This window comes from Cyprinodon tularosa, unplaced genomic scaffold, assembly GCF_016077235.1.
Source record: "Cyprinodon tularosa strain WSP-4 unplaced genomic scaffold, ASM1607723v1 ctg381, whole genome shotgun sequence".
Taxonomy (NCBI): Eukaryota; Metazoa; Chordata; class Actinopteri; order Cyprinodontiformes; family Cyprinodontidae; genus Cyprinodon; species Cyprinodon tularosa.
This window is the reverse complement of record NW_024039098.1, coordinates 595,303-612,428: the sequence shown is the minus strand read 5'-3', so window position 1 is coordinate 612,428 and position 17,126 is coordinate 595,303. Positions and strand designations below refer to the sequence as shown.

General features: G+C 40.0%; 3 protein-coding genes across 4 annotated transcripts; 1 reads left to right on the top strand and 2 right to left on the bottom strand.

Moving 5' to 3' along the window:
• Window positions 1-783: 783 nt before the first annotated feature.
• pex26 (peroxisomal biogenesis factor 26) lies at window positions 784-4,244 on the bottom strand. The gene is made up of 4 exons (XM_038297089.1): window positions 3,883-4,244; window positions 2,881-3,021; window positions 1,125-1,687; window positions 784-1,035 (listed from the first exon to the last, which is right to left on the bottom strand). The coding sequence occupies exons 1-3, from the start codon at window positions 4,071-4,073 to the stop codon at window positions 1,315-1,317; spliced, it is 705 nt and encodes a 234-aa protein (XP_038153017.1). The 5' UTR covers window positions 4,074-4,244; the 3' UTR covers window positions 784-1,035; window positions 1,125-1,314.
• On the top strand, window positions 4,218-6,180 carry llph (LLP homolog, long-term synaptic facilitation factor). Of its 2 annotated transcripts, none has more exons than XM_038297090.1 (3): window positions 4,218-4,376; window positions 5,205-5,437; window positions 5,741-6,180. In XM_038297090.1, exons 2-3 carry the CDS (start codon window positions 5,218-5,220, stop codon window positions 5,902-5,904), a joined length of 384 nt encoding a protein of 127 aa, XP_038153018.1. In that variant the 5' UTR covers window positions 4,218-4,376; window positions 5,205-5,217; the 3' UTR covers window positions 5,905-6,180. The 2 variants fall into 2 exon arrangements, with proteins under 2 accessions (XP_038153018.1, XP_038153019.1); XM_038297091.1 differs by having other exon boundaries at window positions 4,290-4,380.
• Window positions 6,166-17,126, bottom strand: hcls1 (hematopoietic cell-specific Lyn substrate 1). Its single transcript, XM_038297088.1, has 16 exons — window positions 16,992-17,126; window positions 16,347-16,430; window positions 16,181-16,254; window positions 13,349-13,472; window positions 13,169-13,279; window positions 12,998-13,052; window positions 12,805-12,915; window positions 9,336-9,446; window positions 9,153-9,263; window positions 9,016-9,071; window positions 8,438-8,507; window positions 8,205-8,353; window positions 7,999-8,121; window positions 7,767-7,929; window positions 7,613-7,681; window positions 6,166-6,476 (listed from the first exon to the last, which is right to left on the bottom strand). Exons 2-16 carry the CDS (start codon window positions 16,428-16,430, stop codon window positions 6,343-6,345), a joined length of 1,545 nt encoding a protein of 514 aa, XP_038153016.1. The 5' UTR covers window positions 16,992-17,126; the 3' UTR covers window positions 6,166-6,342.

Here is a 17,126-nt window from a genome sequence, read left to right as displayed (position 1 = left end):
GTCCCTAAAAAAGACATGGCTACGGCTTGATGCTACCATGTTTGTTCGCTGTCACAATTCAGACTTTTTTCCCCATATTAAACTAAAGTATTTACAAAGCAGTTAACTTTTTTTTTTCAGCGGCCCTAATCCTGTTCCGTATAAATCTGATATTCTCCATTCTTTCATTGTTTGCTTCAAAGGGACCTGCGTACCTGGCGATCCTTTTCCAAACTTATCTGCATTTGTTGCTGAATTTAAGTCTTAGGTCTTTGTGGTTCCTATTGGCAAATTAAACCAACTACATGCACTGATCTGGGCCCCTTTCTTTAAATGCTCCTGCTTTAGAAGGAGGCATACAAATATAATTCTGAATGAATGTTCTTATTCTTATTTAAATGCAAACTACTTGAAATAAAAACAATATTGTTAACAATTGAACATGTATGCAAGTTTTTTTTTTTTTTTTGGCCTAGATGCAGAGCAATTCAAAGAGCCCCAGGGCTCAGTTTGGACATTTTTGATTTAATATTTTAAGGAAGAACAGCAAGCAAAACCTACCTTCAGCCACATTAAAGAGTTTGATATACCTCGATTTGGTCTGCACTCTTACCCAGATCATTTAATTGTACATTTAAGGATGTGCTTTGGGTCATCGTACGGCTCCATATAAGCCCAGTGTGTTTTTGGGAAGAGTAGAATTCATGATTTCACCGATTAGACAAATCCATATCATCCCTGAAGCAGCCGGGGATCATCGCATCTTTTCACAGCACAGAAACCCAACCAAACTTCACTGTAAAATTCAGCAGCAATAAGTGTTTTATTTACAGAAATAAACTTGACAGCAAAAACTGAATTAATACTCTAAAAACCTGTCTTCTTCAATCAATGTAGTAAAATAGATTAATAAACTGTTCAATAAATATGTAATGATGTTGTGATTTATTTTGCTCCTCTACGTGAGAGGCTGATAATGTGGTGCTAACATGGCGCTCCACATCTGTTTAATCAGCTGAAGAAGTTTGGAAATCCACATGAAGGATGATGGGAGGGCTGTGGAGAAGGAACAAAAACAGGAAATGATTTATTTTCAATCAAACATATTCCATTCAAACTTGCAGAGAAGGAATTTTTCCTCCAACCTGGATCCATTCGGAACAAAAGCATGTAGAGGAGAAGAAAAGCAAGAACGACTTTCTGAACGGGGAAAGAGTAAGAGCCGATCCTCAAGCAACTTCTGTATAAAACCCTGAGCATGGCTTCAAGTTTATGGAGTAAAGAACCTAAAAATAAAAATAACACACTCAGTAGGATCACTTGCTGTTATTTCTATTAATGTAAGTTTTTATGATGCATAAAAGGTGGAAATTTTAAAACACCTTGAGTTGAGGCCGGATGTGCTGCGATCTTAGCATCTAAAGCATCTCCAGGATTTTTAGGATCTTCTTGACTCTGTCTGGCTTTTTCCTCCACAACATCCAAAGCAGTTTGTCTCTGCTCCTCTGTGAACGCGACACAGCCAACCTCGCTGGCGACGAGCTCCCGCGCTTCCTCCAAGTGTCCGAGAGGCACGAGCACATGCAGCAGATAGAGCTCTGCCACAGACCGGAACCCAGAGGCTCCGACGTTTGACGGGCAGTTTAACCAAACCCGGGAGGCCTCTTGCATCACAGCAGGCGCCCCCACTTTTGAGTGAAGAAGGATGCTGGTAAAAGAAAAACAAAAAAACAATTTGGTTATTACAAATAAATAGGGAAAGCATCTTATTTTAGAAAAGCTGTAGCTTTTTTCCCCCACTTCATCTTCTTTATTCACACCAAATGTATTTGAAATCTCATTTTCACCTAATTTCTCACTTTTTTATCCCATTTGTAAAACCTGTCAGTAGTGATGGGTCCAGCAACACCGATGCCTCAAGCCCATAGAGCTAAACACTGTATCGATGAGCGTGCCGTTTCAAGAAAGTCATGTGACCGATGCAGGAGTTGTTTCTAGCTGACTGACACACTAAACTGGGTTTAAAAACATATCTGTCAACATGATGCATCTGCTAAAGAAAAAATGTCTCATCTTTGGTGGATTATCATTAAAATTATCAAGAATTTTGGAGCCTAAAAGGAATAGGAACGTTTCAGCCGTTGCGTTTCTATTTTAATTTTCTTGTTGCGTCATCTTTTTCCTCTCATTTATCACTCAATTTATCTGAATTAAAGTTAATTTCAGATTGACTCTTAGTTTATTTACTGTTTTTACTGAACTTATTGCTTTAAAAATATGATTTAAAATCCTAGTCCACAAGCATCCTCATTCACATTTTCCCCATAAATTTTCACGTTATTATATTTGTTTACATAATTTATTGGCTGCAACAAAAAAAATATCAAATATATCTTCAATTTAAACATAGATATGAAATAATACAATATAACCTACTATAACTTAAATCATATTTAGTCTGTCAAATAAGCTTTCTGCAGTGTCTTTAAATGTCCAGCAGGTGTCAGTATTCTATCAGACAGTATCTATACAGTTTGGCAAAGTGTCCAAAAGCTTCAAGATGCTTCAACAATCCATCACTACCTGTGGATTTATGGGAGGTATTGCAACAGATTTAAACATGGTATCTCCTAAAAACAGACATGGATGGGTAGCATTTGCATAAAACCAAAATAATAAACATCTTGATGGTGTTGACCAAGGTTTTGACATTTCTTTAAACAGATTTCCTTTTAGTTTTTTACATTTTAAGTTACAATAAAATACATTTTGCTTCACTTTAAGCAGGAGAATCTGTCAGAATAAAAATTTTGTAAAGAATAACATGCACTACGACTTTATCAAACGATGAAATTAAATATTAAACATTTCTTTCCTGTTCACAACCAAATGATTTCTCACCACAGCTGCATGATCTTAGCAGGAACATGTTCCTGGTGCTCATAATGCTGCATGACCCAGGAGAAAACCTCCCGCCACCGATTGAGCTCAGCCAGCGCCTGGATCCCTATCATGCAGAATCCAGCCTTTAACTCTGCACACCTGACAATAAAACAAACAATATTTAAAACTGATCGTCAGGCATCCTGAAACAGCTAGATTAGATTAGATTAGCTTTATTCATCTCACAGCGGAGAAATTCACTGGTCACATATTGGCATAGTAATTAAAGAAGATCTAATCTAATCTAATCCTGGAACAGCTGGGAAATGACCACCCAGAGGCGCAGCCAGAGAGTTCTTATAAGGGTGGCCAGCCAATAACCACTTTAGACTGAGGGGGGCCGAAAGTGGATTGGCACCAGAACCTCAGGGTCAATCTACTCTGTTCCAACAGGAAAAATGAACGGGCAAAACATCCATATTTTCTAAATAAAGACAAACTATACTTTCCTACAGCCTTTGCTAACAAATAAATGCATATATTTCAAAATCTGTAATTTCTAGATAAAAGATATAGTGAATAAAACTCAGTTTTGAGTTCTGGTAAATTAATCATCATTGTCATTACTTACCTACTTGTATCAACAAAAATTCTGCATAAAATTGATATTTACAAGCACTAATATCTACATAAATTGATTATTTGATCATTTTTAATTAAAATTGTTATTTATCTTTGATTTCACTGAAGACCAGAAGATGACTTGCAGAGACACATAATTTTCTCTTTACCCCATATAACACAAAATCTATTTCTGAAAAGAGCAGGAATTCTATATTTATCATCTTTGATGTTAGTATATTGATGTGTATAATTAACCACAAAAAAATAAAAATTTTTGAATATTCCACTTGAGAGTATACAAAGGGAAATAAATGGTAGGGGTGGCCAATGATTGGCTAAGGGTGGCCATGGCCACCCCTGGCCCCCCATCTAGCTCCGCCCATGAGTCCTCCCTACCTGTTATCTTCTGCTTCCAGCTGCCCCATACTCTCCAGACCCGCGTCGCAGGTGTCAAAAGCCGTCTGGAAATCTCCATGGACCATCATGAGCTCTGCAGCGGAGTCCAACGTCTGACAGAGCTGCGATGAACCAGACAGAGGAGGAGGGCTGCGACCCGACCGAGCCTGGCTGTCATAGAGGCGGTTCATATCTCCACAACTAACGTATATCAAGAACAGAATATCGATAATAATTTACTTTCATGTGATTGAACCGAAACTCACGGCTCCACATGTAAATATGAGAGGAATTACGCTCAGCATTCGCTTCCGTTTGTTTACTCACGCAAATGAACGGAAGTTCCGGGATTTAGGCCAATCGAGAGCCGCCGTCTTCAGCCGGTCTCGCACAACCAATCCGGTTCGAGCTTCTTTCCGCGGTGTCCGCACGTGAACGGAGCAGCGTGTGCCGGTTTCAGGATTAACATTTGGACTTTAATTTCTCTTCTAGCTGTAAGTATGGCTTTTATTTACCTCCTGCTACTGACGCATAACTATCCAGAGTTATTTAGTGAAGCTGTGAGGCTGAATTTATCTCATTTTTATTAATTAGCCCCTTAGCTAACGTTACATTAGCAGTTAGCTAGCTAGGCTAGGTTCAGACACTTTTATTTACCTTTGATACCTTGTAGATTTCTTTATTGTTAAAGAGGTAATTCATCTTTCCATACAAGCAGCACACAATGAATAAAATGTGCTTTTTGAAACAGGAAGTTTGCTTTATTTTATGTTTTTGTGTAAATTGGTGAAAGGTAAACTAACATTGAGCAACGTGTCATATTTATAATATCTCTTTGTGATATCAATGTTGTTGCAATTATAGATCAGTTGCTCTGGAAATCAGTGTAGCAACATATCTGTGTCTCTACTCTAACATCCAAAACAATATTGATATAAAAAACATTTTAAAATGTTTTAAAACAAATATTTTTTACATGTATATTAAGAAATAGCTTGCCAAGTGTGCTTTACATCCTAAGATGGAAATAACCTTGAATTGAAATGCTTTTTTAGCATTTCCCTTGCAATAGGCTTGTAATTATTTATTCCACTTTTTTCTTTTTTCACCTAAATAATTTTTATCATGCATTCATTATTAACTGTTTTCTCCTAGCTGGAGCACTCAATTTTTCCACAAAAAAAAAAAAACTAGAAGCAAACTAGTAAACAATTAAAACAGATGGCAAAAAGTGAAGAAATAATTCACTATTGCAACCGATACGATCACAACAGCTAAATGTGTTACTAATTCTCTTTTTTTGTTTGTGTGTGGCTTTTCAGCTCGTCTTTAAAAATGGCCAAAAGTCTTCGGAGCAAATGGAAGCGAAAAATGCGGGCTGAGAAGAGGAAGAAAAATGCCCCCAAGGAGCTGGCTCGACTCAAACAGGCTCTGAGTTTGGATAAGAAAGGAGAGGCAGATATGAGCGACCTGCAGGACATCGCCACGGTGGTGCCGGCCGACAAGATAACGAAGCAGACGGACGTTGAAATGGCAGTACAGGAGGAGGAGGGTGGTGAGTGGGAGTGATACTTTGAATTTAAGGTTAAGATAAAACACATTGGATACCTGGACAGTCAGAGATCGTGATCTTTTGCATGTTGGAGATGAAGCCAATTTAGAGAATAGTCTACAAACTTCAGTTTATTTTTTATTTTACTAACTTTAATAAGGAGATGCACAAAACTAGGGACCCAAAATATAAGTCCAGCTCTATCTCTTCCCCCTTCAGACACTCGTTATAAAGTGTTTTAGTTTATTTGATTGGTTCTTTTTAAGGATAGTTGTATAAATCCTATTGACTTTTGTTTTCCTCCAGGCGGGAAGATGGACATGGACAAGAAGCGCAACAAGAAAACTCTCCTGGACGAGAATGGACAGTACCCCACATGGATGAACCAGCGACAGGCCAAAAAAATGAAAGCTAAACGGGTGACAAAGAAAACGGGCAAGGTCAAGAAGAAGAAGGGAATCGCCTGGTAAAGCAAACCGAGGCGTTTTTTTTTTTCTTCCTAAGACTGTGGATCTAAACTTTCTGCCCTGGCAGACTCATCATGAAGGCTCAGAACAGCCTGATCTATTTTGTTTCTCATGGGACATCAGCTCCTGTCAACAGACTCACCTGTGGCCTTTTCTGTTCAAATAAATTACATGAATAGAAATGGTTCATTTGGACCCTTTAGGTATAGAAAATGTCTTAAAGTTTGATATTTTGTCTAAAAAGCAAAAGTGTGTCAAGAAATAAATAATTCAAGAAATTCTCTATTGTCTTTAATTGAAGTTTTTCTCCCTTCAGATTCAGTAAAAAGCACAAAGTTTTGGATAGATTAGGGGAAAATGCTTTGTTGTATAAATAGAAATCTGCAGAAGTTACAGTTGAATAAATTTTGGATTTTTAAAGGGAAGCGTGTGCAAAACTGTCTAAATGAGCTGGACGTAAGCAGCGGGGAACAGGCCGGTGCGTCCGTGGCAATGGCCCTTCCACCAGCCCTCATCGATCATCTCTATGTTGGTGATGACATCATCTGGATTGAAGGAGATCTCGTCGTCCGCCTCTGTGTGAAAAGATTGAACATTGGGCATTGGCTTATTTATTCTAAAAGTCATTTTATTAGTAGTAGTAGGATAACAAGAAGGATCTCCCTGGAAAAGCAATATGGACGCATTTCTGAACAACTTTATAGTCTAAAATCTGCAGATGTTCAGATGTCTCTCTCCTTTGGAACTCGTTTCAGAAGTTGGCAAACAGTTTGCGATGTCTAAACATGAAGTAAAACTACTTTGGGGGCCAAAAAAAATAGATTTAATTTCGGCTGACGTTGCAAATTGTTTTCATTTGTATCTGCTAAACAATAATGTAAACTGAGCCGTCACTGAAACAAGCAATTTCTGTAGAAATGATCTTAAAGTCATTGTAGAAAGAAGGTCTCAGGTTTTCCTGGTTAAAAAATAAAAGCACCATGTGAAGTTTTCAGGTAAACCGCATTGGTTGGGATTTTTCTGAGTATATTTTCATTAAAGAATCTATTGTTTTATGCAGCCTAATTTAATAAATCATACTAGAATTCTCTCTTATATGTCAAGTTTGGAAAGCAATAATATACTACTCTTGAAATGCAGTTGAGGGCCACATAAAATCATCCTGATGCTGCAAATGGCCCTCAGACGGCGCTTTGGACACCACTGCGCTAGGCTGATCAAAAAACCTAGCTGGAAGTCCAGGAATGACCTGGTATGTTTCAAGATGGCAGCATTACTATAAAGCATGGTGAGGGTAGCATCGTGCTGTGGGGCTGTTTAAACACCAAAGATGAAATAGCAGGAATTCTCAGTCCTGACCAGCAAGGCAGACATTTCTGGGAGTTCCAACAGAACGTTTCCAAAAAATATCCAAACTGATTCTGGTTTGTCTGAAGTTCTTCCTTCTCTAAAGGATTTAATCTTCAAATACCAGAACCTTTCTGGATCGGGGCAGAAAACCGACCACTTTAAGTGATGAAGGGAGGCTGAATATGAAAAGTGGCTAACATGCAGCTAAATGCCCACAGTTCACATCTTTATGTTTGTAAAACGCTTAAATTAGATGAGATCCTGCCTACGATACTCTTATATATTTTTACCCTGTGTTTCTATGTGGTTATAAAGCTGCAGGCTGAGGGATGTGAAGTAAAGGGAATCGAGGGGAATTTACCTCCTTCATAATCATAAATTGCAACTGCCCTCTGGCCGGCCGTTATGTCCTCGTAGACTCCACTCGCTTCTGTGAGCAGAAATGATGTTTTCATGATAAAAATGACCTTTTTGAAAGAGGAGAACTTCCAGCAGAGCTTTGATCAGAGGCAGACCTGTTGGCTCAGGAAGCGGCGGTTCGGCAAGCTCAGAGTACTCCCCGCCGTCCTCCTCTTCCTCCACACACGCAGGCCGCGGCGGTAGAGGGGGCTCCTCCGGCTCGTAGAGATCGTCTGAGCGTGGAGGCAATTCAGGAGGCGCCTCGAACAATTCTTCCGGCTGGATTCACAAGCAGAAGTTAGTCCTTCAACCGTCTCATAAGTGAAATTTGGTAAATGTGAAGCTCACCTCTGGTTCTGGTATTTCTTCAATCTCTGGCGAGTTCTGGTGGGTTTCTGCAGAAGGCATGTCATACTCTGGTTCCTCCTGAGCAGGTGGAGGATGGAATTCCTCTTTTCTACTCTCCTCCTCCTAAAAGGAACAAACCAAGGAAATTAAATCCCTGACTTTGATTCTGAGAGCTCCTGTCAGCCGGATGCAGATCCTCATCAAACCTGCTGTCTGCGTTTGGCTTCCTCTCGTTCTCTGCTCTCTCTGGCTTGTCTTCTCGCTCTCTCCTCTTCTACTTTCTTCTGATTTTCCTCATCTGAAGCCTTGGCCATGCTCTCAAAGCGAGCTTTCAGTTTCCCGGCGCCCGCGCTCGCTTCAGAAATAACACATTTAATTAAACAGAACATCTATAAAAACTGCTCTGCTTTTATAAAACAAGCAGGATGGGTGAACCTACAGGCCTCCAATGGTTGAGTCTTTTCATAGGCAGATGTTGGGGAGTCCATGTCTGAGAAACCAGCTGCGCTCTAAAAGGATCATAATTTTAAAAAGAAGACATTTTTTAAAGAATTTGGTCTTAAATATTTGATTGAAATTGATTTGTAACTAATATTCATTAAAATTATGAGAAATATTTCACTCAAATCAATATATCTGAGCTTTATTTTCTAAAGTAAAGTTCTAAAATTTGTTTTGAATTAAGATTAAATAATTTAATTTATTCAAAGACCATAAATATCTGTCTGGCATGGTGGTGGCAGCATTATGATATGGGATTTGGATGCATCTAGAACCAGTAAAACCAGCTTTTTTTTGGAGATTATCTTTGCGGGTTCAAAAAGCAAGGCGGCATTTTTGAAGTGTTGGATTAAAAATCCACCAACAGGAGAGCATTCATTTGAGTTAACCAATCAGAAGCATGCAATGCCATGACATCATCGTTTTATCTAGCCGAGTAAAAAAAAACAGCTTTCTGTTTATTTTTTAATCTTCTATCTTTTTTTACCTTAGATGAACAGATTAAATCTCACCAACCTTATCCATTCGATCTGTCTGTACTCCATAGCGACCGCCAAAACCTGCGGAGTAATCTAAACAGAAGGATGTTCTTTTAGTCTAACGGGGTAAAAGATTTTTTTAAAGGAAAAAGACTGTGAAACTTTTTCCTTCACCTTTTTGAGACTGATGTTTATCCGTCTCGCCTTTATAGTCGTAGCCCAGTGCTGCTTTGTCCACCTTCTCCTTCTCTACGCCGTACTTTCCTCCAAATCCTTTTGCATAATCTGGACGCGAAACATGAAATTAAAGATAAAACTTGTTGTTTTGTACGTGAAGCCAGCTCTGAGCTTATTCACCTTTCTGTGACTGATGCTTCTCAGTTTCTCCTTTATAGTCGTAACCCAGTGCTGCTTTGTCCACCTTCTCCTTCTCCACACCGTACTTCCCTCCGAAGCCCTTGGCGTAGTCTGGAGAAACAAAGTAAATACAGAATTAATGTAAAAAGTCTGCAAAGATTAAATCCTACTCCACCTTTACAGCCGTCAAACATTCTCTTTACCTCAACTAACATCTGTTAGAGGGAAAACAAATATAGGAAATATACCATATGCAGCTGCAAACAGATTCTTTTTAGATTTTGTTTAGAGTGAGGATGAAGCCGTCAAACATAAAACGTGGAAAATGTGAAGCACAGCAGCATCCTGATAACCTGACTCCGCCAGACGGATTTGCTCCGCATATCCATCTGGAAACCTTCCGTTGAAGTAATTTTGGGAAGGGGCGAAAATACTGGTTAGCTGATTGGCCTATGTTGGTGATAGACGGGCCAAATGAACCAATCAGATCAACGAAGCATATAACATACTAACAGCCAGGCTACTCTTGCCGAAGCCAGTCGGGAGAAGAGCAAAAACATCTTTTCCTCTGAGAAAAGCCTCCAGAGCAGTGTTTTGCTCTTCTTTCAGTGAAGAAATACTCTGTAATTCCGATAAAACTTGCTCGATAGCCATGCTAACGCTAGTTTCATCGGCTGAAGCCGCCATGTTCTTTAGCTTGAACTGTCGCGCTTCTCGTTGCATCACACCTCAACCCGCCTCAAAGCCAACGCTGATTGGACGTTCGTTTGGTGAACGGCTCCAAATTTTCTTTAACGGAGAGTCTCCAGACTGATTAGCGTGTGAAAAATTGAAAGCTCGCGAGATCAGGATGGTCTCACGAGGCTAGCATCCTGATGGATTGGCGAGTTTCTCTGCTAATGCATTGATTGGTTCCTCCAAATTTATCAGCTTCAAATCAGATCAAAAAGCTACGTCTGAGAATTGGACACAACTTGCTCTTCCAACAAGCGAAATCATGCAAAACTTAAAACAGTTTTAAGCTTCGGGATAACTTTCTAAAAGATCAATTTTCTTATTTTTTATTTGGGGTGGAAACTGAGAGTGTTCACTAAACAACTCCAGTGATAAGAGCTGACAGATATCAAACAGAATTGGCTCTGAAAATTAAAATATTGCTGAAAGGAGGAAGGAAAAAGTCTAGTAAATACACTATATTGCCAAAAGTATTTGCTCACCTGCCTTGACTCACATATGAGCTTAAGTGACATCCCGTTCCTAATCCATAGGGTTCAATATGACGTCGGTCCACCCTTTGCAGCTAGAACAGCTTCAACTCTTCTGGGAAGGCTGTCCACAAGGTTTAGGAGTGTGTTTATGGGAATTTTTGACCATTCTTCCAGAAGCGCATTTGTGAGGTCGCACACTGATGTTGGACGAGAAGGCCTGGCTCTCAGTCTCCGCTCTAATTCATCCCAAAGGTGTTCTATCGGGTTGAGGTCAGGACTCTGTGCAGGCCAGTCAAGTTCATCCACACCAGACTCTGTCATCCATGTCTTTATGGACCTTGCTTTGTGCACTGGTGCACAGTCATGTTGGAAGAGGAAGGGGCCAGCTCCAAACTGTTCCCACAAAGTTGGGAGCATGGAATTGTCCAAAATGTCTTGGTATGCTGAAGCATTCAGAGTTCCTTTCCTTGGAACTAAGGGGCCAAGCCCAGCTCCTGAAAAACAACCCCACACCATAATCCCCCCTCCACCAAACTTTACACTTGGCACAATGCAGTCAGACAAGTACCGTTCTCCTGGCAACCGCCAAACCCAGACCCGTCCATCAGATTGCCAGATGGAGAAGCGCGATTCGTCACTCCAGAGAACGCGTCTCCACTGCTCTAGAGTCCAGTGGCGGCGTGCTTTACACCACCGCATCCGACGCTTTGCATTGCACTTGGTGATGTATGGCTTGGATGCAGCTGCTCGACCATGGAAACCCATTCCATGAAGCTCTCTGCGCACTGTTCTTGAGCTAATCTGAAGGCCACATGAAGTTTGGAGGTCTGTAGTGATTGACTCTGCAGAAAGTTGGCGACCTCTTCGCACTATGCGCTTCAGCATCCGCTGACCCCGCTCCGTCAGTTTACGTGGCCTACCACTTCGTGGCTGAGTTGCTGTCGTTCCCAAACACTTCCATTTTCTTATAATACAGCTGACAGTTGACTGTGGAATATTTAGGAGCGAGGAAATTTCACGACTGGATTTGTTGCACAGGTGGCATCCTATCACAGTTCCACGCTGGAATTCACTGAGCTCCTGAGAGCGACCCATTCTTTCACAAATGTTTGTAAAAACAGTCTGCATGCCTAGGTGCTTGAATTTATACACCTGTGGCCATGGAAGTGATTGGAACACCTGATTCCAATAATTTGGATGGGTGAGCAAATACTTTTGGCAATATAGTGTATATATTTCAAAAATTGCATTTTCAGATCTTTGTGGTTATTTTGACCTTGTGTGAATCAGTGAAAATCCACAATAAAATCAAAGTCATTCATTTTTAAAGTCGTAGGGAAGCAGCTGTCCCAACTGTTGCATTTCCGAAATCTCCCGAGTGGTGCACGACTTTACACGAGTAAAGTGAATCTGATTGATCGTTGTTGTGGAGGAAGGTTTGCAAGCAAGTTTGGTCGTGGCCGTTTTTCTCAGAAGCTTCTTGCTAACCAGTTAGCAACTTAGTGCTAGCAGGTTCCCAATGGGAAATTCCATTGGGACCAAGTAGCACTAAATTGGTGACTTAGAAACAACGCTGTCAAGGAACGCTATGGACGGAGGAAACATGCAAGAGGAGGAGAGTTTAGTGTCGGAGGTCGTGGATGAGTCTCCTCCGTCATCCATTTTTTATTTAGAGGAGGAAAGCGGGGACGAAGATGTTGTGGAAGAGGACGCCAGGGCAGCAGAAGCTTGGTTTGGTGTAGAAGGCTTCCAGCCGTACATGTTTGAGCCCTTGCCTCGCAACGCTGCCAGTTCTGTTAGCTCTACGCCTGCCGAAGACACAGACGTCCATCCCAGTGAACACTGGGACGCAACTCAATGGGAAAGGAAAGGATTCTGATTTCAATCGTTGCGTATATTAGCTGCGACATATGAATCAAGATGCTATGACCGAAACAAATTGATGACCGTTGATATATGATTGGCCGAATTTAGGTGTTCAGGCTGACGTAGAACTAACTGGCCAACATGAGATAATGAAAAAAAAAACAGATTTCAAGACAGGATTTTTTTTAAATAGAAATTTTCATACTTTTGGGATAATATAGTCCGATAAAGAGTACATTTATATACATGTTCAGGGCCAGAATGATTTGACATTTAAATGTGACTTCCCTACAATTTTAAACTTTATCTAAATTGTTTAATGAATCCCTCCTAGTGAAAGCACAACGATCATTGATCATTCACATGTGCCACAGAGCTGTTCATGTGAAACCCACCTTTTTGGGACTGATGTTTCTCCGTCTCGGCTTTATAGTCGTATCCCAAAGCCGCCTTGTCCACCCTTTCCTTCTCAACACCGTACTTTCCTCCAAACCCCCTTGAGTAATCTAAAATAAAGAGTTAAAAGTTTAAATCTTGTGCACAGAGATCTGAAACCAGGGTGTATCTATTAGGACGACGTGGACCAACCTTTCTGAGAGGTGTGTTGCTGTACCTCTCCCTTGTATTCGAAGCCCATGGCGGACTGCACAGATAAAGATTTCAGTTCAGCTCTACTGTTTATGCTTCTTCTACTGGAAGCATTTTGCAGCGTTAGTGTCTCGGTAACATTTGTAGAAATAATAAATATTATTTCCTGACCTTATCAACTCTGTCTTTCTGAACACCGAATTTCCCGCCGAATCCCTTCGCCATGTCCTTCTGGGAGGAGTGCTGCTCCACTTGTGCCACGTAGTCGTGGCCCATGGCCGCCTGGACAGAAGACCTGCATCAGACGGCAGCAGGTAGACGGAGTATAGAAGGTAAATCAAACTCCCTCACCTTGTCCATCCGGTCCTTCTCCACCCCAAACTTCCCTCCGTATCCATACGACGCTTTAGGAGTCTGATCCTTCTGCTTCACCTGCTCATGCTCCTGGGCCACCTTGCTTCTGAGCTCCGCAACGCTGCGTTGTTTGAAGATAAGGAAAAGGAAACATCTTTCAGATGCAGCTTCTTGCAAAAGTATTCACACCTAAATAACATCTGTAAAGTTTAAAGCCTTATTTAGGGATTTTATCAGTCGGTACAAATAAGGAAACCGGAGTCAAAACTCTGCAGAACCACATTTTGCAGCTGCATGTTCTTCTAGTTGATTTCAGCTTTACAGCTTTTATTGTTCTTCACATTGCAGAAGCTCAAACAGATTGAAAGCCTGTCTGTAAACTAGGACTGAAACAATTAATCGGATTAATCAATTATTGAAATAATCGTCAAGTAATTTAGTACTGATGCCTTTAGCAGACAGAGCGACACACTTTGAAAAGGAATTATATCAAAATTGTAAAGAAAATGGGTTGCAGGTGGCGCAGTGGTTAGCGTGTAAGACCCATATACAGAGGCCTTAGTCTTGGACACAGCCGACCCAGGTTCGAATCTGGCCTGTGGTCCATTCCTGCATGTCTCTCCCCCTCTATCATACCCCCTTTCTTCTCAGCCTACTGTCGAAAAAACGAGCCACTAGTGCCGCTAAAACAAAAAAAAAACATGTAAAAATTTTGCATTTGGACCATTTTACTTTCGTAAAATTCCTTTCTTTAAGGAATCTGGTGCAATTCGATTATTAATCAATTAATCAAAAAAAAAAATACTCGACAGATTAATCAATTTGCAAAATAATCGTTAGTTGCATCCCTACTCTAAACGTGGATTCTCTCCTTTGGATTTCTGTCTGGGCTTTGACTAGGCTTCTGTTTTAGACAATTTTGTTTCTCACTTCACCTTCTCATGAACTCTGACCAATTTTCAAACTTCATGCATTTATCTTTAATAGAATCGATCACTGCAACAGTGTCTTCACAGGTTTGCCTAAAAAGTCCATCAGGCAGCTGCAGCTGATCCAAAACGCTGCTGCCCGTGTTCTCACTAGAACTTAGAAAAAAGAGCACATCAGCTCGGTTCTGAAGTCTTTCCACTGACTCCCTGTAGCTCAGAGAATAGACTTTAAATTCCTTCTGTTAGTCTAGAAATCACTGAATAGATCAGCGCCTCAATCCATAACAGATCTGTTTACAGTGGATCTACCTCCCAGACCACTCAGGTCTTCTAGTTCCAGTCTCCTCTGTCCACCCAGAACTAGAACCAAACATGGAGAAGCAGCATCTATACTCAGTGGCGGTTCTAGACCAAATGTACCGGGGGCCAGAGTGTTTTTATGGGGGCACACAAAAGTATGAAAGAAAAAACAGTGCAAGGTATTGAAATATATCAAAAGAGCTGCATGAGGTGAAATTTCCATTCAATTAGGTTTAATTAAAATTATGTCTACTAACTGAAAATATTTATTTTTGGCTTGAAAATGTTCATTTGGTTTATTGTTCAAATAAAAAATAAAATCACTTAGCATATACCAAAAAAATTGAAGCTATATAAATATCTAAAAGATAAATAAAGCTATTATTTGGAATATTAGGTCAGTATATATTCATAATTTATGAATTGTACATATTTTGAACTTAATTTAAGTCACATTACAGTTTTCTATAAAATCTGAATTAGAACTCAAATAAATCTGAAAAATTCAGCTGTAAAAGTTAGAGTATTTTTTTTTATTAGTTTTGAAAAACATTTAGCAGATCAAAACCACTGAAGATATCACCTTATTGTTTTTTGAATAATTATTAAAACTGAATTTTTTAAGAAAAAAAAATGAATCAAAAGGAGCTATCAGTAATCAGCTATCAGTATGTCTTTTCCAGCGCAGATCATCATTTTAATTTCTTTTAAGTATTATGTCTTCACTAGGACATGATCTACAGGGGCACTGGCCCCCGTTGGCCCCTGTCTAGAATCGCCCGTGTCAGTGCGCCACTGATCTGGAACAAACTCCCAGAAGACTGGAAAAAATGAAAGCCTGAGTTCATTGAAGTCAGAGTTAAGTTAGTTTAGAGCTGCCTTTGACTGATGAAGTTAAACTGTTAACAGAGATATTATTAGTTTAAAGGTTGTGATCAAACTACCTGCTTTTATCGTGTTATTTTAAATAATTTTTATTCTGTTTTGTTTTTTCTTCTATTTTATTATCCCATTCATGTAAAGCACTTTGAATTGCCCATCTATTGAATTGTTTGTGCTATACAAATAAAGTTGCCTTGCCTTGATCCTTGCATTCCCAAAGCATGCTGCTGCCACCACCATGCTTTCTAAGTGATCTGACCAAAGCACCTTCTTCAACATGTTTGTCGTTTCCTGATTTGTTGGAAATTAAAAGCAGGACTCCCAAACATTCCTTCTTTCCACTTTTCCTCAAATGCCTGGACTTATGCATGGACGTATTCTTCCAGCCGAGCTGTGGATCTCTGCAGCTCCTCCTTAGTTACAGTGGAACTGGCTGCTTCTCATATTTTTATCGCTTCTTTGTAAAAACATTATTTAGGAGAACAAATGTTTTGGTCAACCAGGTAATCCTTTAACATATGTTGAACTGGTCGAAAGTTTTTTCAGACCCAAGTTAAATGTCTCCGACTGTATTACCCATATTAGGAGCGACTCGCTGTCTGACGACATGCGTTCAGCTCTTACTTCCTCTTCCTGTTTCAACACAACATCCACTAAAATAAATTTACTCTCCACTTTCACACAATCATGTAGAGGAAATATAAATGTTTATTTTTACCTGATGTGCTCTTTGCGCCCAGAGCCCTCGATAGTTTTGGCCCCCCACCTCTGCTCCTGCTCTGAAACATCATTCTGAAAGAAATGTAAAACAGACAGTTAACCGAGGAAACACCCCATCATAGGCATGAAGAATGCTGATGCACAGTCCAGGAAGTTTAGAGCACCTCAAAGTCAGGGTCTGTCTCCCAGTCGTCCCCCTCTGCAGCCACCTTCACATTCACATTGTGGCCCACCACTGACTTCCACATCTTTGGAGGTAAAACAAAGCAATCCAGACAACTTGGTTAGGATGAGATCAACACTCAGGTTGCAGATGAAAGCTGCTGTTTCTCAGCTTGTGTGCCATTTGTCACAAGTTGCTGGAAGGCAGAAATAGACCAAAGTGGAACCACAAATTCCCCAAAAGGAAGTTAAACTGAGCATGAAACTTCGCTTCACTTCTACTGTGCATGCTTATTTTTCATAAAATTATAAAACAAACAGCACTGTGTTAATATAAATTAGATTTAAATCATGCAAATCCCTCAAATAATAACCCACAGGCAAATATTTATGGGAATAAATTAAAAGTTTATCAGATTTTTTAATGATTTATCTCTACTTTCACATATTCCATGGAAACTCTGCAGATGTTTTATAACATTTAGGCAACATTTAAGTTCTAATTTATTGATTGTTAAGGATTAACAGTATAATGGCTTACTATAGAGCTACTTCCTTAATTAGGGCGGAAACAAAAAAATAAACAGATTTTAAAGAAATGGCTGCAGTTTTAATCTGTTAGTGTAGAAGAGGAAAAACAACTTTACCTTCCAGATGCTGCGCAGTTAAGATGTGTGAAGGTGGAAAATACAGCAAACAGCGCTGAGAGCCTCAGAGATGAGACGGTCTGATGGGCGACACGTGAACGCGCCTCCACGAAACGGGAACGCGCGACGGTGCAA